A 23,907-nucleotide genomic window follows, 5' to 3' on the forward strand; every position below is an offset into this window, starting at 1 on the left:
TCGGACGCGTTTCTCATGGTAGCTAAGCACATTTTGTTCACACTTCACTACACATTACCAACCAGAATGCACGACAAACGTGCTATGAACAGATTCCCCTTTTTCTGGGGCAGAATGAATCCCTTTAAGAAGGCCTCGCCTTTACACGGACTACACATCGAGTATACTGGAGACGTCATTGTTTACCGTTTGTCTTCTGCTTTTTTTAGCTAACAAATGAAAACGGAAGGCCCTTTGGAAGCCCGGGAATCTGCAAAGCTGGCAAATGCATCAGACACGACGACTTAGGTTTGTAAAAATCCGAGCCTTTTCTTCGAAACTACTCGCTTGAAATATTCTTTAAGAAAAGCCATCGCTGAAACCAAAGATAAGAAAGAATTTAAAAAAAATGTTTTAATTGTGATGTTGATAACTGGTAAATTGTATGCAAAAATTTTATCGCTGAAAGATAATTGATGACAAAGGAGACGAAACGATGTAAGAGCTAAATCAACTATACATTGATGATGCAAAATTAAAAGTACCTACGAACCATACCACAAAATAAAACACTGACCAGACTATGTTCTGCGCTTACAGCATTCAAGGTCCATTTCATTCATGCATTATTAGCTGTCTATTTTCTGAAACATCGGAGTGCTTGTAGCCACTTTTATGGACACGTTGACTTTTCGCACTGAGCTGCAATTTATTTTCTGCCACTTGTACCAACTACTTCTGGTGTGCTTTACATCCACGCAGTGCGAACCAAAATATACCGAAAGAAAGGTTAGGTTAGGTTAGGCTAGGTTAATGGGGTTTAACATCCCAAAGCGACTAAGGCTATCAGGGACGCCGTAGTGAAGGGTTAAAGAATTATGGTTATAGGTGTGGAATTATTCCCAATAAACTCGAGCAGGATACTTAGGCAGGCTTGGCTGAAAATTAGTCAGGACTAATGATTTGCATACAAGCAATATTTTGATATGGGGGCGGAAAACAAACTACGTCGTAGGCATCCGAGCAGTTTATTAGGGTCATTCTGCGATGCCAAAAGGGTTTTGCATTCGGCTCCAATTATATGTGCCGCCTGCGGTCTATTAATGCGACGGCGTTAAGGCTGCCGTTCGTTAAAAGATCCGGCGGTGTCGTCGTCATTCTCATCGGTGTTGTTAGCAAAACATTTCCGGAGAGACAACACAGGTGGGTCACTTTGGTCACGTGACCTTGTAGCGGCAGCAAAGTGACCACCGTGGAAGATGGCAGTCAACTTAATGATTAGTGATCAGTGGTTGCTCGAAAACAGCAACTTGGGTCTCACTAGTCGTTGCATGAGCCATCGCAGCGCAGTGACACATCGCTTAGCTGCTGCATCACTGCTCCTGGAGTCTTATGTGGACTCCCAGCGATCTATGAACGTAAAGTCTAGAATGACCAGTTCTGCAAGTGGGCCATTAACCCTCTCTTTTCATGCCCTTAAGTTGGAGCTTAATAGTCGTCTCTGATGTTTCTCATCTTGGGTGGACGAGTATTTGTGACTGCTTCCCCAGGGCAAACACATTATGATCAGAGCTTGAGTGGTGCTGTAGAAAGTTACTCCCTCTCTTTTCTGCTTCGAGCTTCGCATTTACGCATTCTCGTGTACTACAGAGTTCTAGGCTCTGAGAATGGTGGGTTCTGAACTATTTGGAGACATACAAAACAATTTAAAGTCTGACATACGAGACAATATATTAATAAATTTCAAGTAATATGACACTATTTGCCAGGACAGCAAACGATAATAAATACTGCGGTGAAGTGGCAATATACTATTGCGAATGAATAATACTTAACCTCTCTCTTCCCCTCCCTCAGTTTTACTTTAGAGCTCGAGTGTGAGTTTCGTTCATTCTACTATTTACAATCAGAAGGGATCAGCGTTTTAACAACCCTTTGATTTCGCAGGGGAACCAGAACGTGCGACAGTTGCGCGGCGCATATTTTCTGGAAAGTACCACAGATGTAAAGACAAGGAAAACTCCGCAGTAAGTGATATGTAACTTCATTTTCTTAGAACACTTGCATGATTAATTTTGTCATGACTTCTGAGATTCAGCTGATATCATTAGGATTTTACACTGCATATGATGTCACATATTTGTCTTGAGAACAGAGATATTAGTGTAATTGCGGATAGTTTGGATTAACACTGAGCATAACAGCGGCTCGTATTCAGTAGAAGCCATATTATACTAAGTTAAAATCACTTTAAAATTTCAGATATTGCGGAATTAAAGAATTTCAGAAACCCGTTTTGTTATGGATATAAGAAAAATTGATAAATTAAGCACCCCAATTCTTTACGCATAGGAGAATTTATAAGTTTAAAAGTCAACTCTATTTAAATAATACTAGAAAAAGATACTTCCAGGAGTGTTTAGAGTGGTGGAAAGTATGCCTGATGGGTAACAAAACACCAAGACATAGATAAACGAATGGCTTAAGCGACGAACGCCTACTCTCAACTTCTAAAATTGTCATTATTCCGCACACATGCACTTAAAACGCGCATGTCGAGTCTGCAAAAATTGGCCACCCGTGCCTCCTCACAAACTTCACGCAGCACACCATGCGCTGTAGAGCTGTCGAAATTGCATTTAGTCGTAGAGGCAGATAATATCAGCTGAAGCTATAATATTACTCTGACTACCGCAAAATATTTTTCGTGACAAAGCGTACTTGAAGTAAATCTGAAGCATGCAAAATCCCCATTGTCAGAATTAAAATTTAACGCGGAAAGATTCAACAAAAGGAAAGCTGAGCACGTCACCAGACTCCAAAAGCCCTAGCAGGAAAAGATATATGACAATGATAAATATTTTTGTTTTTATTTCCGCAGAAAATTGTGCTTTCCGATTGTCGTTACTACTGCAAAAAAGATGGAGGGTTGTTCTTCGGTCACTACGGCAGCGGCGCCGACAACTCCTGCTTTGTAAGTATTTTCGCTGTTTTAGGATTTTGTGGCTTAATCTTCCTGTATTGCCTCATGCCTCATTAATCTTCCTGTATTGCCGACGGTGTGATTGCCTCATTTTTTATATAGGAGGAGGAGTGAGAAAGCGCGGAACTTTTAGAACGGAATGTGCTCTTACTTATGTGCTGCGTTCCGAGATGAAGCGATAAATGCTGTTCGGACTCGCACTGTACACCGTGTGTCCTTCTCTCTCAGCCGTTGTGCTTTGAGCGCTTTTGATATCCTATCTCAAACGCAGAGTACAGCTGTACAGCGAGCTTCAGCGCGATAGTAACCCCCCCTCCCCCCTGCTTCTACCCACTGCGGTATCAAAAATGAATTCGGCGTTCGGCAAGTGAACCCAAGATCGTGGGACTGACACCAGCATGCCGAAGTCGCATGTCAACATAGGCAGACATTACGAAATGCAGTTTTCTGTATGACAATAGGGGCGCAAAGGAACTCAGGTCTGGTGGAAATTAATCTGCAGCCATTTAATCTGCAGCCATGCACAGCAGTCCATCTGAATATCAACGTGCGAGTTCACGTCATTTAATTCTGAAAAACGTTAAAGTCGTCTCAATCTTCAACGCACTGCCAGACGCCAGCGACAATCCCTTGTGTCCAGAGGGCCACCTGCGTGTGACTTCAAAGACAAAGTTTAAAACTCTTAGTTTCCGTACACCTCCAAACTATTTATTGATAATAAATTAGTTTAGCTAAGAATTTGGAACGCACATTTCTTCTCCGCTTCAAAACAGCAAGATTTGCATCAACTTTCCATCTGTCGCTATAGACCTGAAATGAAATGCGTCCCTATGGATTTGAGCCTCGGCGTCTTCTCCTCTGGCTCTTCGTTCCCTCTGAAATTTCTTCGGTATTTTCGACCCTGTGGTCACGTAAACAAGCATAAAAAGGGGTCATTGAAAAGGTCGCCAACCGAATGTATCGAATTACGTCATTGAACGGATGGCCCCGAAATAACCTTGAAGCGAATTCTGAAAAATTCATCTGACATATGTTCGGTTCCTGGCCAGTGTGAAGCTGCAATTCTGCCCAGTATAGCTTTCACACTATTCTCGAGGTGCTGACCAGCTATGGGCACTTATGCACTTATGCACCGTGGAATACGCGACACTTGATATGCTTGCGCCACACGTAATGTCCACTTTAAATGCGCCAATATTTGACGCAAAAACATCTCATCGGCCAGAACGAAGCAAGTAGAAATCAAGCTGTAGGACGGGAACTCGTGGCCGAGTCGGTCAGACATAGTAACAAGTGATACAGCGCAACGGCACGAGGCCAAAATGGGGCAAAGCGCCGTGGTTTCCCCTTTCTCTCCTCTTGGCCTCATGCCGTTGCGCTGCCTCGCTTGTTGCAAGAAGAACGGTCTTTTTCAGGCGCGCCGCTTCTTTCTTTCAGGTCCCCATTGGATCAACGTTCTGTTCAAATACTTCAAGCAAACCGCGATTGATAGCTTACGATCTAACAATGTAGAATGCGGCTGACCACAACTTCCTAAACCAATTTCGCATCAAAATTTCCCCGCCATTACGGGTGAGAAGGAGTCTCGCAAACTCAGTTCACGTAATGTAATTTAGGGTGGAGAAATGCTCCAGCTTTTATTTATTGGGGTTTAACGTCCCACAGCGACTCAGGCTATAAGGCGTGCCGTAGAGAAGGGCTCCGGAAATTTCGACTACCTGGGGTTCTTTAATGTGCACTGACATCGCACAGTACACGGGCCTCTAGAAGTTCGCCTCCATCGAAATTCCAACGCCACCAGCCGAGTCACCAGCCGAGTGCCATAACCGCTGAGCCACCGCTGCGAAGGAGAAATAGATATATGAGATTTACTCATATATATGAGATATATGAGATTTAGGATATATGAGCCTCTTTGTACAGAAGCGAGCGCAGAAGGCGAGCAAATGGATAATTGAATTACATATCGCTCTTCGGGCACATAATGACAAGTTCAACTGAATGATATTGCAGGTACACATCGTGTTCGTGCGACGACTTCAAGTACATCTCAAAAATATGCCTTTTGAGATTAAATGATTCTTTCCTGCTCATAGCGGCGGTGTTCGCAGTTATCATGCAATTTGTTAAGTAACGTGATCATTTTTCAAATAAGTAAATTTTTCAAATAAGCAAATTTCGCTAATACCCTTAAAAGCTTTCTACTCAGGCGCTTGGTTACAATTGTACAATTCTGGCTGGCAGTCAGTGCATTACATATTAAGCATTAGAGGAGCAGAAACATATTGCCCTGCGTGCTAGGGAGCGCAGAATTTAGGCTGCCTAGACCCATCGAAGGGACGCGCGCTAGCCGAAAAGCAAGCGTAACCACTCTCAAGCCTACCCCGCCTGCTAGGACGGGTGCCACATCCGGCAGCTCGAGCCAGGGGGAGAGAGCAAAAGGTGCGTGAGGCGTTCGCTCCGAGCAGCATAACCTCTTGGGCGTGAATATGAGAGCACCACAGCACACGCATGCAATTTCGATGCGTCTATGCTGCCCGAAATTCCTGGCCTGGTACCGCCAAGGGCATTAAAGTTTTGTTCATCTAATAATCGTTTTTGGCTACCGCGTGGGACTGCTAAAATTCGTTTGCCAGGAAGTGCCTGGCAGCTGAAGCATAGAGAAAGGGATTCATGTACAGCGGACGCTCCCATTGGTCCCAGCGGACCAATTCACTTAAGGGTACCAAGCGGGTGGGCGAGAGACTTGATTTCGGTTTCAGGCGCGCGCTGTTTGAATGCTAGCATGCGCTACAGCCTGCCGCGCCTACGTGGCGCATTATTCCTTTTCTGTATGGTCTCCTATTGATATCTATTTACTTTTGCTTTGGTTTATCGGGGTTTAACGTCCCGAAGCAACTCAGGCTCTATTTACTTTTGGTCCTGAAAGATGAACATTACATTCCGGGCGCTCTTGACAGGATATAAACGCAGATGCGCCACAGCCTTCGTCAAACTTTATCAGTCCAGAAAAGACACCAGATGCATTATGACATTAACATTTACTTTGATGTATATAACCCCGAAACGGATATAGTAGCCGTCACCATTTAGCACATCGCTAGTCTTGTTCCGCGCTTCTTGTTGTCAATTCCTACTGCAACAGGGCGCACAGCAGTGGTTGTACCTACCACCGGACACCCTAAGCTGAAAAATAAACTACGAGAAGGTGTCATTCGCATAAAGCTAACACAAAAACTGTACCAAGGGTCGAAATGCGCGAAAGCGGTGAAATTACGAACAAGGAAACATGTTTTTATGAACCTCGCATGTGGAATATTGATGCATCACATACAAGAGGACACCTCCCAATGATTTACGAGCATTCTTCGATTGCCCGGCATTCTTCTCTGCGCCCTAAAATCTACAAGCCCCATTCCATGGCTAACTGTTCGAAAAATGTTTGGTACCCTGCCGGCTACAACACGGGCTCGCAACCCTTCGCTCACATTGTGTAGGAGCACTGAGAACGAATATGCGAGGGTGCAATTCGCAAGTCTTCACAGCCGAGATATTCGATCTTTTCTGCAGATCTCCAGATATTCGAGCTTTTAGAACATCCTACCAGTTCACTTTTTTTCTTGGTCGTTTTGAAAAGCACACTCCATTGTCTCTACGCGGGCTCAATGCGCATTTTCACTACAGCACACGACGGAGTCTCTTCCATGCATAAGTTTCTAGTTTCTGAGATTTTCATGCCTTACCTTTTTTTCACAGCAGTCTTGAAAATTGCGCGCCCGTAGTAACAACGTGAGAAAACTAGTTTTCGACATGTTTGCCCATTTCTTTTTAAGTTAACCTCATATTTTACACGACCGCCAACAAATATCACTCGAAAGAAGTTGTGCATTGTTGGTGGCATGAAAACTTCGTGTCCCCATGCGCGCAACAATGCGAAATTAACCGCAAGGCAAAGCGCACAAGCCTTATGCGCATTCTTCGCTAACTCCGCACGGACCAGTGCCATGGTTCGTGCCAAGGAGCGAGCAGGTAGGCGTGTCTTTTACATCTTCGCCGTACTGCGCCGGCCGGCGTGCCCAGCGAAATTGCTCGAAATGCAGCGTAGTTTGGCAAAACGTAAAGTTCCTCATAATGCTACTGTCGGAAAGAGCAGGAGTGCAGCGAACCGCGCCAGAACAGTCGGCAGGCCATGAATCGTGCGCGCCTCTTCAATAACTGCGTAATTCAAAGCACCAGCCAGCATGCTCAGCGTGAACTGCTTGAAATTCATAGTTGTTGGGCAAAAAAAAAAATTCTCACCTTGCCGTCGCCAGAAACCGCTAGAGTTCCGCGTGGCAGACCAAGACAGACGCAAAAAAATGGAGCCTGCGAGCTGACAAAGACGTTGCGCACTCACAGGCGCAGCGGACCGTTTCCTGGTTTCGTTCTGCCTCGCCTACCAGTAATCCGTCTGCTCCGTCGCTAACCGAGTCCGCGGCCACGCACCCGCGCCACCCGCGCGCGCATGCCTACGTGAGCTAACGCTGGCGGCGCCATTAAACAGAGGGGACATAAGCTAAACGGTTACATATTTCCTGGGGCCACATTTCGCCGAGTGTCCGCTCATTATGGCTGATATGTATGTGTTATTAACAGATGATAGTGAGATAGTAGTAACATAGCAGATAGTAGGTAGTAGTAGTATTACCCCAGTAACAAACTTCATTGACATATTTTCTTCCTTCTGGCGATGCTGTCGTTGCAATCCCGCAGGAATAATTTTATCTCAACAAGCGTGATTCATAGCCGGCACATGTGCGAAAGAAACGGGTGGTCATAGCGCTGAAATCCTGTCGAGGACAGTGGCATCATGGTGAGGTACTAGGTATTGTTTTTGTAAATTCTGTGACTGTGCGTCTCGGCTCATGCTCGCCAGTGTCCTGGCAGTGATTTTGTGTGCTTCTATCGTATCTGTGATAAATGTGATATCGTTATTGTTACTGCTCATTGTTTCTATTTCGTTTCTTGGATTTGAGGCTTTTATATCGATGGAGGCGAAATTCTAGAGGCCCGTGTACTGTGTGCGATGTCAGTACACGCTAAAAAACCCCAGGTGGTCGAAATGTTCGGAGCCCTTCACCACGGCGTCCCTCATGGCCTGGGTCTCTTTGGGACGTCAAGCCTCATAAACCAAACACCAAACCATAAACCACGCTTTTATATCGTTTACTCCGTTTAGAAGTTGTCATTGCTTACGGTATATCCGCATTTTATATTATAAGGGATTATCAGTACGTATAGTTAGTTTTTATATTTTATGTTGCATATCTGGCGTATCGTTTGTATTATTTGCATTAGGAAATGTGTGTGTTGCAGCTTTACTGTGTTGAACGTTGTGTCACCAGTTCAAGTTCGTTACTATCATTCTGCGAAAAGGAGTAGCCGGAACAGCAATCACACCATCTACTTTTGTATCCATGTCAATAAAAAATGCCTGCTTTTACAAAATACGTACATTTCCTGCTGACAACTAGCAGATTATAATCACTGCTCTCGTTCAGCAATCGAGTAACACCAGAAATAAATAATGACTTTTACTATTTCGGGAAACATGAGAACATTACGTAACTTTTATTTGGCGTTGGTCCCACAGCTCCTCGATCCGGCTGAACCACATCGACTCGGATGGTGCTGCCGTGGGAAGTGCATTCGAGAACCTCACTGCAAGGGAGCCGAGATTCTTTTCTCTGAATAAAGTGGCATTGAAAATACAATTTGAACACTTGATTAGAGGCTTTAGCAACATCCTCATCTTGAGAGCACTAGAGATGCCACTAAACATTTGAGTAAATATCTTCCACACCCATTCCCATCTCTGTTCTTTACAAAGCCTAGTCAAAGTACATCTGGACTCTGAATTTTCCACAAGCGGTCTATTTTATTTCACCCAATGCCAGTTCAGCTTCTGGACGTGGGGTCATCAGCGCCGTTACATGCTCCTGTCTCAAATACTGACTTATTTTGAAGGGGAAATAGACAAGAGAATCTAGTAAATGGCAAAAAGGCAGGTAAAGAAGGAAAGAAAAAGAACGAGCGAAATTCAAAATAACCGAACAATAAAACATGACAAATATAACAGCTAGATAAAGAAAAGAAGAAAACTAATTGAAAACAAACAAAAAGAATTAAAGAGGCATAAAAACAAAAATCAAACAAAACAAAGCAGACTGCGTGTGCACGTAAGGCAGCAAATATCAAGATCCCATATGCCATCCACCTGCTCGTGAGGCAGGGGCAGGGCGACGGCCCAACAAAATAGGCCATTAGGTGCCCGCCACCACATGAGACATGGGGAGCCGCAGAAGTGGCAGGGAGATCTAGGAGCCATCTTGGCGAGAATAAACACGAGAGAAAGGAGGAAGAAGGAAAGAAACGCGGCCACCAACACGAATAAGCAAAGCACGAGACCGAGGGGAACCTGACAAAGCGGGGAAGCCATGAGGGGAAACAAAGTACTTATAGCCGGGAAGCTGTGCTGCTATGTCCATGGCGAGAGCGCAGGCACACAGGTAATGAACAACATCCCGCACAGCTGGTCCGTATGGACAAGAAGGCGAAGGAAGGAGGGCAAAACGGTGGAAGTACGATGGAAAATGACCGTGGCCAGTTAGGACATGGACCAGAGATCAGAGATGAGGGAAAGAGAGCGGAGACGGTTAATAGAGGGGACAAAAACAGCCAGGAGGATGCCAGAGTGTTCCGCGGCCCAGGTGTCCGACCAAAGCATTAGTACGGTGATACACATGCGGGTGCGCACTGATAAGGGTTACAGCCACGACGGCCGCAGGAGGCCGCGCGCCGACGCCAGTGAGGAGGCCCAGTCAGCGACCTCGTTGCCCCAGACACCGCAATGGGCGGGGACATGATAGAGGAAGAGAGGACGGTGGAGAGAAATGGCGGCAAGGGTGAGCTTGATGTCTGGGACGCGTAAGTCCTTTGTTGAAACGGAGTGAATAGAGTGAAGGAGAGAAAGGCATTCGGAGTAGACATGCAAGAGTAAAGGAGAGAGGATGCGCCGGACGTAACAACAAGCCTCGTGAAACGCAACAGCCTCTGCACAGAAGGCACTATACGCTGTCTCAAGACAAAATCGGCACACATTCCGCCGCGAGCCAGAAGTCTAAAATGCGACGTAAGCAGCACCTGCAGAGTGGGACATATAAGAACCGTCCGTGAATATATGAAGCCTAATTTGGACTCCTGCACACGCGTCCATTCCTGGCAACGACGCGGCCCACGAGTTAGCCTGAGCTCTCTACTTCCGGGTAGCTGTGGAGCCGCCCGACTGCCAGAACATGGACGAGCGTCTGCAAAATTGTACGGAAATTGTTGAAAATTATAGGATACAGAGGAGACTGGTTCCACCACCGGATAAAAGTCTATATAATAGGGAGGCATTCGCATGGCGACGGCTCCAAGCAGGGAACTTCCTATACCCGGTCTGTGCCTATCATGTTCATAGAGATAAAGAAAACGATAAGTGCAAGCACTGTGGGGTGAGTGGGACCCGCGACCACATAATCTGGGCATGCGCTAGCTCCCCAGGTGCTAACGAAAACATAAATTGTAGAGAAGCCTGGGAAGCCCTGCTGCGGAGTGAGGCCCCTGCTTCACAGCAACAAGCCATCCGCCTGGCGGAAAAAGCCGCGAGGAATCAAGACCTTGTTGAGGATTTGCGGGGTCGCAGCGGAGCACCAGAGAGAGACGACCAGCGTGGCAGGCTTCTAGTTCCGAACTGCCCGTGCCGGGTGTGCGCCCCGAGCACGCGCTGTCCATCTTTATTTTCTTCTAGCGCGCGCTGTAACGCCGATCTTAGCGCCGGCGCTTTATAGCGTCGCCGGGCGCTATAGGGCCCCCCGCCTAGACGGAACGGCGAAATTTGCGCGCCGGCGGGGCCAAGATGGAGTAGCCAGAGATGGAGAGTCCGGTAAGTTCATGTCAGGTGCCGGGAAGAGCCGTCGGGTGTAGTGCGCGGGCTCAGGTGGACGAGCCTGGCTGCTTCGCAACGGGCGAATGATGCTGGGCGCCGAGTTGACAAAGGACATGGGGGCAAGGAAGGCCATGGTCGGGCCGTCACCGACTGTAGTGCTGCCCGCGGACACGGGTCGTCGGTGTTGGAACGTTGGAGCCGGTGTCGGTGGGAATCTGGCGCCGAGTACGTCGTCACAAGCACTGGAGCGGGCGAAACAGCTCCGCGGACTGAATGCAGCTATGCTGCGACAGCAGCAGCTGTAACAGATTTGGCACAGGTGTGACCATCGACACATCGGTGAGAGCCGTGACGATGGCGGAGGAAGTTGCAGGGCTCAATGTCAGGCGCTTGGGTGAAGGAGGATCGACATTCCGGAGCGGTTGGCCAGGGATGATGCGCGTGTGAGCATGGGCGGCTGTAGGTGGCTGCAAAAAGGTTGTTGCAGTGACAGGCCGTGCAGCTGAGACTGCTACATCAGATGGCTGGCTGGCAGCAAAAGACAGCTTTTGGATGGACAACTGCCGCACTACTCGGTGTGGGTAGCTCGACCATTCGGTGCCGAAGGTGGCTCAAGTCAGGCACCAAAGCAGACGCTTGCTGCGGCGGTGTCGAGCTGCCAGGGTCAGAATCCGAGAAGCGGTTGACCGTACTGAGGGCTTGGGGTGGGGCTTCTTGGGCAGGCGGTGTGGTCGCCAGGGTAGTGGGGCTGGTATGTGGCATATGCTGCGGTGGTGGCTTCAACCTCACAGCAGAGGCCTGCAGAGCTGTTCGCGGTAGTGACGAGGTAGATGGAGATGCCGGAAGCCTCGGTACGGCTGCTGCCGCAGAGTCGTCTTTGGCTGCAGGAGGCTCTGGCGACAACGCCACTGAAGCGCAAGGAGGCAGAGCCAGAGACGCGGGTGGGATAGTAGTGGGAGCAGGACGCGAGGCGGAGCTCGTGCGGATCCCACCTGGTGTGGCGTCGAGAGAGACAGCCGGGCTGGAGACGCTGGACGGGAGTGGTGGCGATGCGGCGACGGGCAGCTGAGGCGGGCCGGGTTCTGATGAAGGCTGCGTGGGCGCGAGCGAGGCCGGTGCAGGGCCAGAGGCTGGCGGCGGCGAAAACAGGTCCGCTGCGTCGTAGAGCGGCGGCGGAACGTAGTAGGCGCCGAAGTCCGCCAAGACGGCCGCACGCAGCTCATCGTATGGCCGGCAGCCGAAGGCAGAGTAGGTGAGCCGACGCAGGAGGTCGGGCGGGAGGATGTCGCAAAGGACCGCGTGTTTAAACGGCTGGATGGTGATGCCGTTCAGGTACAGGTGCGGCCAGAATAATACGGAGCACGCGAAAGGCGGCCAAGCTAGCAGAAACTGCATCTAAGCGCCACATATCAGCACAACAAAGACACCCCTGGCTATCCGCGCGCAGCGAGAGTGCCTGCCGCCGAGCCCCCCTCTTTGCTGCAACCCTGCCGTTATCACTGTTGGAAAGATGCTGAGCTGGTTCGGGCAACACCGCCAGGTGCTGCCTTCATCAAGGCGTGCTGGCTTCAGCCTCGGTGTCGCGCGCCGTCGACTAAACTGCAAAGCGGTGGCTGCGCGGACTGAAGGGCCGAGATTGCGAAAACGGCCGTCTTGCGCCCGTTTACAGCGCGCGCCGCTCCTCGATGCGAGAAACGGGGCAACGAAGCGCACGGCGCTGTCAGCAGAGTATCAGTCGATCAGAGAGCAAGGGATTGCATGCTATATGCTGTGATCTTGATAGGCCTGCGGAAAAAGTGGGTCCGTGCTACCGGCGCCATCTCGCCGCGTCCAAATTATGATAGTTCCTGTCGCCACTGCTAGGCAGCGCGCATAAGCACGTTTCCGCTGCTCCGCGACCCTTCCTGTGCTCCGTATTATTCTGGCCGCACCTGTACATCGTAGCCTCCAGTTGGGCGAACCACCCGCCGAAGCCTGCAGGCCGGAACGCCGGGAGCGGCGGGTCGAAACTTGGGTGCTGCCAGTACGCCATGCTAGGACGCCGCTGGGTAGAAGGCACGGTTCGCCGGGTCACCACTGTTGAGGATTTGCGGGGTCGCAACGGAGCACCAGAGAGAGACGACCAGCGTGGCAGGCTTCTAGTTCCGAACTGCCCGTGCCGAGTGTGCGCCCCGAGCACGCGCTGTCCATCTTTATTTTCTTCTAGCGCGCGCTCTAACGCCGATCTCAGCGCCGGCGCTTTATAGCGTCGCCGGGCGCTAAACCTCTTCGCCTGCTTCCAATCGCGGAGGTCCCGACCCCCGTCACCAAGGCCAGCGTGCCGGGGACGGGGAGTAAGGGGCTTCCTTATCTGGCGGAAAATAAAGTTTTTATCATCATCATCATCACTGCAGCTTTTCGCATTTTTATCCAGGATTAACCAGAGCTAAGCCACTGCCTAATTTTTCCCTGTGACATGTTATCACAGTGCTCTTTTCTTCTTGTGATGTTCTATGACTGTGCCGTTTTTTCTCTGCGCTGTTTTGGCGCTGTGGTGTTCTTTGTGTCCTGTTTTGACGAAAGCTGGTTTGTCATGTGCTGTAGTTTCGTTACTTCGCCGTAGCGTTCATGGATCGAATTGTAAGCATGTGTTGATCTAGAGCAGTGGCCTTCCTCTCACCTGCGCTGTTGGGAGCATCATATATTCTACCCCTACTGTAGAAAGCTTATACAATATGGTTAGCATTTGGCACTGGGCGTTTGGGACGTTTACGTTAGCGTGGGATATTTGCATATTGGCGTTTGGGATCTTCTCCGGCCCGTTAAAACCATTCTTCTGTTCGCCGTTTTTGTGCAGTTAGTCAGGGTGCAGCTGTAGAACGCATGGTCTGTTCCGCGGAGCTAGATTTTATACCTCGCTAACACAACCAATATTTCCGATGCTTCTCAGTGGCCACTCTTACTTTAGTTCGTCACTTTTAGGTGTCGTTACACGAGCTAGCGGTATAACAAAACTATCACGATAAATGTTCCGCCGACGCGAAAACGTCCCAAACATATCAAAAACATTCCGCCACGCAACAGCTTCCATGTAAAATACCCGCTCGGACTACTCGCAGCTGATTGGCTTCACATGACGTTTTTTTGTCGCGTAAGACAGAGCAGCTTCATTTAAGCATAAAATTAATCAGCTAATGTCTGCCATCAGAGCTTCATTTTTTCCATCTTTACGAATTTCTGTACAGCGGTTGGTTGACAAAGGCATAATACGTGGGAAATTAAATTGCCTTGCAAGAAAGTTATATAAAACTGTTCAGGTGTACCACGCATGCATGAGCACGCATGATAGTGTCAGGTATGCTACACTGCGTTCAACCACAGACCATTTCATCAGACCGAATCTGTCTTCAGCTGGATTGAGTAAGGGTTCGCGCCGCTAAAGTTGCGCAAGCCAAGAAGGTCAAGCCAAGGCTCCTTACCCTGGATTACTCGCTGCGCATCCCTCACCTACGAAGACTGAAAAATGTCTGGTTTCTTGTGAAAGCAGACACTTCGGATTTATGTGCTATAAGGTAATAGATTTATGCGCTTGGGGGCATACTTCAATTTGTGCCCTGAAAGCCAAATTTCATTAAGTCGCATGGCAGCGAAAATTGTTTCAGTGAAATTTAAGGCTACGTCTAGGTAGTTGTAATTACCTGCCTGTAATATTTTCTCACGGTTAAGTGTATTCGAGAACTGTAGCCGTTTTGTCTTGTTCGCGCCCGTAAAAGAAACGTTTTATCTATATTGATTTCCATCAAACATTCACGGACGAATCTGCAACTGCATTAAGGATTCTCTGCATGCATTCTTGATCATGGTTACTATTTATATACTTGAAGCAAACGCATTCATCTGCATCGAAAAAAATGCTAAGAACATATCAATAAGATTGAATTAAAACTGAAAATAAATGATGATTTTTAGGTGTGGAATGAAGCCGACGACAAAAGGGTGCTTCTCAGGGGAGGCAAAAGCTATGTGCAGTATGATTCCGGTGAGTTTACTTCATGACCACATAACACAGCGCCCTTAACCGTATTGCCCTATAACGCGAGAAGCATTGTCGATAAAACTGCAGAATTTGAAGACTTGCTTCTGCTGTACTGACCCGAAATTGTGGTCAAAATATAAATCTGGAGCCCCGCCGCGGTGGCTAAGTGGTTACGGCGCTCGGCTGCTGTCCCGAAAGACGCGGGTTCAATCCCGGCCGTGCCGGCTGAATTTCGATGAAGGCGAAATTGTAGAGGCCCGTGTACTGTGCGATGTCAGTGCACTTTAAAGAACCCCAGGTGGTGGATATGTCAGGAGCCCTTCACTACGGCGTCTCTCATAGCCTGAGTTGCTTTGGGACGTTAAACCCCAATAAACCAAACCAAACCAAATCTGGCTTTTTACAGACATGCAGAACCAGAGTTTTTCCAATTTATTTATTTATTTCGTTACTATCAGGGCCACTGAGGCGTTACAGATAGGAGGGGTAAATATACTTTACAAAATCAAATACAATAAGGAGAGTTGTTAACATCGATGATGATGAAGAGCAGATTTAAAAACTTCCTGTTCAGAGATGGAGACGATGCTGGCGGGCAGTTCAAGTCTGAGCTGGTCTTGGGCCGGAATGAATAAAAGTACTGGTGAGTTCTCCAACTTGGAACACTCACTTTGAGTCGATGATCAATACGAGATGATACATAACTTGGAACAGTGAAAAGACTTTGTTTTAGCGATTGAGTTGTGTAATATATTTTTTGGAAAGTGAAAAGTCTAGAAAGATGACGCCGCAGTGAAAGATATGGAAGGTCTAAAGTTGTCTTCATGAGTGTGACGCTAGACGAACGCGAGTAGTTAGACATAACAAAACGAGCTGAACGATTCTGAAGTGATTCGAAAGTATTGATCAGTGGCTTAATGTTAAGGCCCCATAAGGAAGAGGCATATTCTATTATAAATTGGACGACCGTTTTGTACAGAAGTAGTTTTAAACTGACCGGAGCAAGTTAAAAGTTACGGCGAAGGAAATCAAGCATGCGATTAGCATTGTTAGTTATGTGTTCGATATGCGTTTTCCAATCGAGGTCTTTGGTAATGTATACACCAAGATTCTTGTATGCGGAAACAAAAGCTAAGGGGGAGACATTTAGAATATATAGATGCGGGTTAGCTTTGTAAGGTATTCGTGTCACTTTCATTGCTTTATATTTAGATATATTCAGCTTCATTAGCCAAGTGTCGCACCAAGCAGAGATGTTATTAATGACAGACCGAAGAACGAAGGTATCGGATGGGTTGGAAATTTTTCTATTACACACTCGTCAGCTAACAGCCTGATAGATGAAGTTATCAGATCAGGAAGATCATTAATATAGATTAGGAAAAGGAGAGGTCCTGGAGCAGATCCCTGAGGAACGTCCCATGTTACTGAAGAAAGATTAGAATCATGGTCATTAACTGTTACATACTGAGTACGAGCGGACGAAAAACATTCAATTCATTTAATAGATCACAATCTATGTTTAGTTTGCTGAGATTGAGAAGTACAAGAGGATGAGACACGGTATCGAAGGCTTTAGCAAAGTCAATGAATATGCAATCGACAATCGAAGAACGATCGAAAGCTGCAAAAAGGTCATTAGTAAATGCGATTAACTGTGTTTCACATAAATGATTTCTTCGAAAACCATGCGGATGGGGTGTAAATAAGAATTGGACTCAAGGTGAGTCATGAAGACAGAATAGTAATTTGCATGGAATAGAAGTTAATGACATGGGTCTTTAGTTTATACGGCTGTGAACATCACCAGACTTGCGTACTGGAACCACCTTGCCCACCTTCCAATCGTCAGGGAGCATGCCGGCCTGCAATAGCATAATTTCGGACAACACAAGCGAAGAATAAGTAATAGTGCTTTTCTACATCTTGTTGCTGATAACATCAGCACCTGCAGAGGATGATATTCTAGCACTATCAATAAGTTTATGAATTCTCTCGCAGTCAATGGTGATGGCATCCTTCAATTGGGAGTTAAAAGTAGGTATGTTGGGAAGAGTAACGGGCCTAGTTGTTATGAAACATAGAGAAAAAGTACGATTTAATAATGTGCAACATTCGTTTAGTGGGACCAGGGCGCCTTGGTTATCTTTCAGTATCATATCTTTTTTTGCTTTCACGTTAAGGATGGTCCAGAACTTGCGTGGGTTAGTAATCAGTAGACTAGACAAGGTATTTTGAAAAACGTTGCGTTTCGCGCTGAACAGAGCCGTTTTGTATTGTGGTGCCACAGTACCATAAGCATTCCATCGCTCAGTAGAGTTAGATGGTGTGCAGCGTCGAAAGATGCATTTTTTTTTTCTTTAGCAGTCGCCTCAAGGAAACACTGAACCATGGTGAACGTTTAGTGCACGTTATTCTACGAATTGGGAAGTACTTATCAGTGAGGGCTTCCAGTTTGTCTGGAAAAAGAAGAGTCTGGACCATTGTGATCGCGATGGTCGTGAAGAAGATGTAGCTGTGGCCGTCAAACAAGGCGTCCCGTTTCAGAAATATAGTGGCAAGGCTTTTGGTAAACCACGGAAGCATTTGCAGCAATATCGATATTTTCGGCACATCAGTATTGCTGGGAGGAATCTACAGACGACCAAACTGACCTGACCATTATACTACGCATATCCATGATTTTTTTAATGACAAAGTAAATGAACCAACTACAACAATTATTACAGCCGACTTCAATTTGGGAGGCATAAATTAGACTACTTTGGCTTCTGAACATGCGGAAATCAATAGTTTGGAAACGCTATTCGGCATTATGCTCAGCTTTTCCTCTTGCCAACTAATCGAGAAACCCACCCGAGTTCAAGGACAATAGTTCTGTGCTTGACCTCGAATTTTTTCTAGCCCTGTGAACATGGTGGCTCTTGTTGAGGAAGGAATGTCAGAGCAAAAAAAAAGCTCTAATAACAGTTGCCCATTAATCATTGAATGGTATCAGAAACGGCAATCCTTCACACATTTCAATCAATGATTACAGCCGTGCACTTGATGTCGGAGTAAATGACTGGTTGGACACAGTGGTAGATGTGCTTTGCCACTTGTACAGTTAACGTCGATGACTTCTTTCGAAAATAGGAAAAAATGCGATAGCACAATGTCAAGCTCAATTTATCCCAAGAAGGCGTGAAATAAATCAGAGAAATACTTCTCGGATAACGCGTTCTATTATCCATCTAGAAGGAAAACTGCAGAGAATGAGAAGAATAAAAAAGAAATCAATGGCTGTCAGCGAACTCTTCAAAAAATTGAAGAAGTAAATGAAAAAAGCGAGGCCCAATTCCTTTTCAGTTACCATTCGAGATCTCAGGAAAAATGACCGCTAGAAATTTCGAGGGTTTTTATAAAAACCAGAAGAGCCAACAGACCGAATGGAACTTGATGATTGCGTTACTAAGGACGCTTCTAGTATTGCTGATTCGTTGAACTTATATTTTCAATCTTTTTTTTTTTTCAATAAGCTCACCGCTAAGTAAAAGCAGACTGCGGCCTACATCGCTGATGCCAGAGATAGTGATTACGGAACCTGTTGTACATAATCTTCTGCAAATCGATACGAAAAAGTCCACCGGTCTTGATAATATTGTAACGAAAAATACGAAGCCGGCAGTGGCGCCAGACGGACCACTCGCGCTAGGCCAGTTGCCATTATATCATCTCTTGTCCGTCGCTCATCACGCCTCATTCTTCGGCTGGCCGGCACGTAGCAATATTTCCAACTGTTTCTTAAACCCGACACTGAAAAGTGATCTCCATTCCTAATGAAACATGGGACTACCCCCTTTCCTGGAGACTGGATCGGCGCAAGCATTATTCCTTTTCACAAGTATGTCAACAGCCTACTTGTTGACACAAACCACCCTATGTCATTAACCAGTTGTGAAATGATGGAACATATTATCAGTAAGTAAATCATTTCTTACCTGCAGGATATGGAAGTGGGCATGGAAGTACGGCAACAGCGAACACGCATCAAACGCCATTTCGTTTTTTGTGGTGAAGATCATGATCGTGCTCGCCCCGTGGAATCGTTGTCTCGGCGCCACGACTGCGCAGTTGCGTCCATTGCTGCTGACGCCGGATAACAGCCTCCAGCTTCTCGATTCATCGCCAGCCGGACCGCTTCGCTGCGAGGGAACGGCCCCCTTCTTTCAAGACTACTTACCGCAGCCCTCCTCTGACAAGACATCGGCATCGACTGATGCATCATCTCCGGCACACTACTTAAGAAGTCGGCGCCCCTGGAATCCTCTTAGTGGTCATGGAAGTACGGCAACAGCGAACATGCATCAAACGCCATTTCGTTTCTTGGTGCAGGTAGGTACAGCTCCTGAACTCTTTAGCAAAAAATCTGACGATATTTTTTTGCTGGTACTTCCATGGCCATAAGTGTTGCTGTCTTTGACTTGGGATTGCGTTTACGTCGTGAAGTTGTTAATAATGTCCGGTGACGTTGAGTTGAATGAATTAGTCTCGCTAATAAAATCTTTACAGGATTCTAGGCACGGCGAAGTTATGACCACATTTAATGAACTTAAGGTGGCCAAAAATTCAATGGAGCTGCAGATTGCAGATATTGATGGTCGTCTCACTGCAGTGGAAAACAGTATTCTCAAATCTGAGGCCCCTCAGGCTGAAAGTGTTGCTCATGTCGTAGCACTTGATCGGAGACTGAACGAATTTGAAGATCGTTCACGCCAAGAGAACTTGATATTCCGCGCTATCGACGATAGCTGTCAGGAGACGTGGGCCGAATCCGAACAAAAAATTTCCTCGGTCCTAAATACCACGTTTAACTTTGGTTTGGATGAGAGCGACGAACGCATATCCCGAGCCCATAGACTAGGCCGCTTTGTCCCCGACAAATGTCGGCCCATAATTGTTAACTTTATCTCATGTAAACTTAAGGAAACGATTCTTGTCTCAAAAAACAAGTTAAAAGCTTCCAAAGTAACCGTGAGTGAAGATTTTTGCAAAGCGACAAGAAATGGGAGAAAAAAGCTTTTCGATTTTGGTATTCAAAGCGGCAAAACGTTTCCAGTACGGTATTACAAGCTCCACATTGGCAATAAATGTTATGTTTACTCAGCGGACACTGAATGCGTGTGCGAAATACGGCCTTTTAGCGACAGCAGTCCATCCGGGTCTTCGTCTGGCACTACCCGCACCGACGCAGATACATCCTTATTGTAACCCAAAAACGTGCCGCTAATCTCCTCTGTAGAAATATATCGTTTCTCTTCACAAACATCCGGAGTATTGTAAACAAATGCCATGATCTGTCGTCTGTAATTTATGCATGCGCTGCCGATGTGGTGGTGTTAACGGAAGCTTGGCTTTCAAACGTGATAAGCGATACAGAATTGCTTGACTGTGAAACAAAAACTACCCCATCTACCGCCAAGATAGGACTGCAAAACACGGAGGTGGTGTACTCATTGCCATTGCCGATTACCTCGTATCAGACATCGTCATTGTTCCTACTGCCTTAGAAATGCTTTGTGTCCACATTAACCTTCACTACCAAAGTGCTTTATTCTGTGTGTGCTACAGGCCGCCGAACGCGGCACCATCTTTTTGTGATGACTTACACAATGTATTGAATATTTTGGTTACAGAATTCCCTTCACTGCCTTTATATCTGTTAGGTGATTTTAATTATCCCCAAATAGATTGGTCCGGTCTCTTTCCAACTGTCAGAGGTACTTCCGCAGTCAGCCAATCCTTTCTGAACATATGCATGCAGTTTAACCTTACACAGCTTGTTTCAGAGCCTACAAGGTTTGCCTCTGGTACATCTCACCTGTTAGACTTAATTCTTACCACTGCTCCTGATCTTCGACATTGTGCAATCTACATGCCCGGTTTGAGTGATCATTGTCTTATTCACTTCAAAATAACGGCGCTTACTACTAAATAAGTTAGTAGCATCAAGACAATTAGAGACTATTCCAGAAGTGACTACACATCAATTAATAACGAACTAGCACTCTTCATAAATAACTGCATGCCTGCCATCTTCGAGAGAACCATTGACCAAAATTGGGCTTTAAGAATACAGTCTCGTCACTAGTCGATAAGTACGTCCCAATCCGCCAAATTTCAAAAAAAAAATCCCGATCACCGTGGTTCACCGTCACCATGAAACTACTTTTGAATAAGAAGCGCTTCTTTCGCCTTGCAAAACGTGCAAACACTGCGGAACGTTGGTCAGCACACGATGATGTTGTCCAAAATTATCGACTAGCTATCAAAGAAGCCAAGCGCGCGTTCCTAAATAACACACTGCCATCCCTCCTTTCTACTAATCCATCTAAGTTGTGGAACATTATGAGGCCGAAAGAACGAACAATCATTCAACTTTCTGATAGTGCTGGGAATGAAATGACAACTGAAGAATGTTGTACTGCCTTAAACCTTGCCTTTGCAAAATCGTTTTCTGATTGTTCCTTCGATGATGCTCCAGAAGTGCTTAAGTACGATTTTTTTCCGATGGACCTCATTGTCATCGATTTTTATGGCACTGTGACGTTAATCCAGAGCCTCAAGTTATCGTCCAGTTGCGGTGTCGGCAAGATCAATTCGAAGTTTTTGAAGAACACTTCTGTTTATTCCAGCTTATATTTAGCGCACCTTTTTACCCAGTCTGTCGAACACTCCACAATTCCGGCTGACTGGAAGGTAGGGAGGGTGGTTCCACTCTTCAAGCAAGGTAATCCGAATTCTCCCCTTAACTACAGACCAATCTCATTAACAAGCATTCCTTGCAAACTTCTAGAGCACATTATATATTCTAACGTCGCTTCCTTTTTGTAAAGTAACTCTTTCTTAAGCTCCTGTCAGCACGGGTTCCGAAAAAAATTTTTCTTGTGTGACTCAACTCTTGTCTTTCACTAATATCTTAGCGTCGTCTTTAGATACTGGTTTCCTAACCGACTGCATCTTTCTTGACTTCGCTAAGGCTTTTGATAAGGTATCTCATCACTTACTCCTTCTTAAAATGAGCTTCATGAATATTGACCGTAATCTTCTTAAGTGGATTGAATGTTTCTCGACTAACCGCACCCAGTCTGTATCAGCTAACGACTCTGTATCATCCTCATGTGCCGTGACATCTGGTGTTCCCCAAGGCTCTGTTTTGGGTCCTCTACTTTTTTATATATATTAATGACCTTCCGGTTGGTATTAACTCTTTGCTTAAGCTTTTTGCTGATGACTGTGTTCTTTTTCGTGCAATACATAACATTAACGACAGTTCCCTCCTTCAGTCCGATCTTGATAAAGTCTTAATTTGGTGTCAGAGATGGTCTATGGTTCTCAATCCATCAAAGTGCTTAATTATGTCCATCTCAAACCAATTTAACCCGTCTAAACCATTCGATTACAAGATTAATGGAGTTTCATTAGAGAACGTTTCATCTTATAAATATATAGGTGTTCAAATCACTAACAACTTATCCTGGCGCATGCACATAGAATATGCCATTAACAATGCAAACCGTGCTCTTGGTTACATACGCAGAAACTTCTCTCAGACTCCATCCCATTTGAAGTTACTTTTATATCAGACACTAATACGGCCAAAGCTAGAATACGCATCATCAATATGGGACCCCGCACACCTCACTTTAATCGATGCTGTAGAATCTGTTCAGAACCAATCGGCCCGCTTCATCCTTTCCAATTATGCTCGCGCGGCTAGTGCTTCTTTAATGAACACTAAACTTGGTCTGACTAATCTTGCAGTTTACAGAAATATTTCACGCCTCAGATTTTTTCACATCATCTTCTTTCATAACGAGAGACTAAAACAGGAATTTTTCTGTTCTATGCCATCATACCTGCCATCACGTGCTGACCATCCGCATAAAGTTTCCATCCCAGCTTGTAAAACCAATGTACTTTTTAATTCTTTCATACCGAAGACTAGCACTGAGTGGAACCACCTTCCACCCCATGTCGCCTGCATTTAAGCCGCGTCATTTTTCAAGCCACTCATCACCAAGCATATCATCGAACATGCGTCTGCATCATGAATTTGCCTTTTGCCTGTACTTTTTACTATGTATATTTTCTTTTTTCATCCACCCCCTCTATAACGCCCTGCGGGCCCTGAGGGTATTGTAATAAATAAATAAATAAATAAATAAATAAATAAATAAATAAATAAATAAATAAATAAATAACAAATTATTTTCCTGAATGCAGCATGTATTCCGCTGGCACAGTATGCCAGCGTATTGAAATCACACATAACTTTGAAGAGATAATTATCGGTCAACCACAGGCCGATGCAATCTTTTTTTACTTTACTAAAACTTTCGCTCGCGTCCCGCAATGCAAATCAATTTGGAAGCTTAAACTTTAAAAAACAATAGCCTTGGCACGGCCGCTAGATACAAAGCGCAGCATCAAGCGGCCGTGGCCTTGGTATCAGCATATTTTTTGAGTCGCACATAGTTCGTTTAGATTAACAAACAGCAATCTTATACTCTTGATATCCCATCTAGAGTACCGCAGGAATCAGTCTTAGAGCCAATACTTTTCCTTATGTATATAGATGTCAACAATTTCGTCTTTTATTCTCCTGCGCGAAAGGTGGATGACGAAACAAAAGCGAACACACCCCTAGACAGCATTGCTGGCTGCTGCCTTGAATGGGGGATACAAATAGCTATAACAAAACTTCATTTTTCAGCTAGATTAACAAACAGCAATCTTATACTCTTGATATCCCATCTAGAGTACCGCAGGAATCAGTCTTAGAGCCAATACTTTTCCTTATGTATATAGATGTCAACAATTTCGTCTTTTATTCTCCTGCGCGAAAGGTGGATGACGAAACAAAAGCGAACACACCCCTAGACAGCATTGCTGGCTGCTGCCTTGAATGGGGGATACAAA

At 45.9% G+C, this 23,907-nt stretch overlaps 1 protein-coding gene across 2 annotated transcripts in view; it reads left to right on the plus strand.

Annotated features, from left to right (window-relative positions):
• The window catches only part of LOC149326471 (uncharacterized), a 77,275-nt gene extending 68,566 nt beyond the window's left edge, over window positions 1–8,709 (plus strand). For both annotated transcript variants that reach the window (XM_089562343.1, XM_089562344.1), the window contains 4 exons: window positions 210–288; window positions 1,927–2,006; window positions 2,861–2,953; window positions 8,595–8,709. In XM_089562343.1, coding sequence (XP_089418469.1) covers window positions 210–288; window positions 1,927–2,006; window positions 2,861–2,953; window positions 8,595–8,696 — 354 coding nt within the window. In that variant the 3' untranslated portion in view covers window positions 8,697–8,709. The remainder of the gene's footprint in view (window positions 1–209; window positions 289–1,926; window positions 2,007–2,860; window positions 2,954–8,594) is intronic.
• The last annotated feature ends 15,198 nt before the right edge of the window (window positions 8,710–23,907 follow it).

Source organism: Amblyomma mixtum, chromosome 10 (genome assembly GCF_055824585.1).
Source record: "Amblyomma mixtum isolate Tamu chromosome 10, ASM5582458v1, whole genome shotgun sequence".
Lineage (NCBI taxonomy): Eukaryota > Metazoa > Arthropoda > Arachnida > Ixodida > Ixodidae > Amblyomma > Amblyomma mixtum.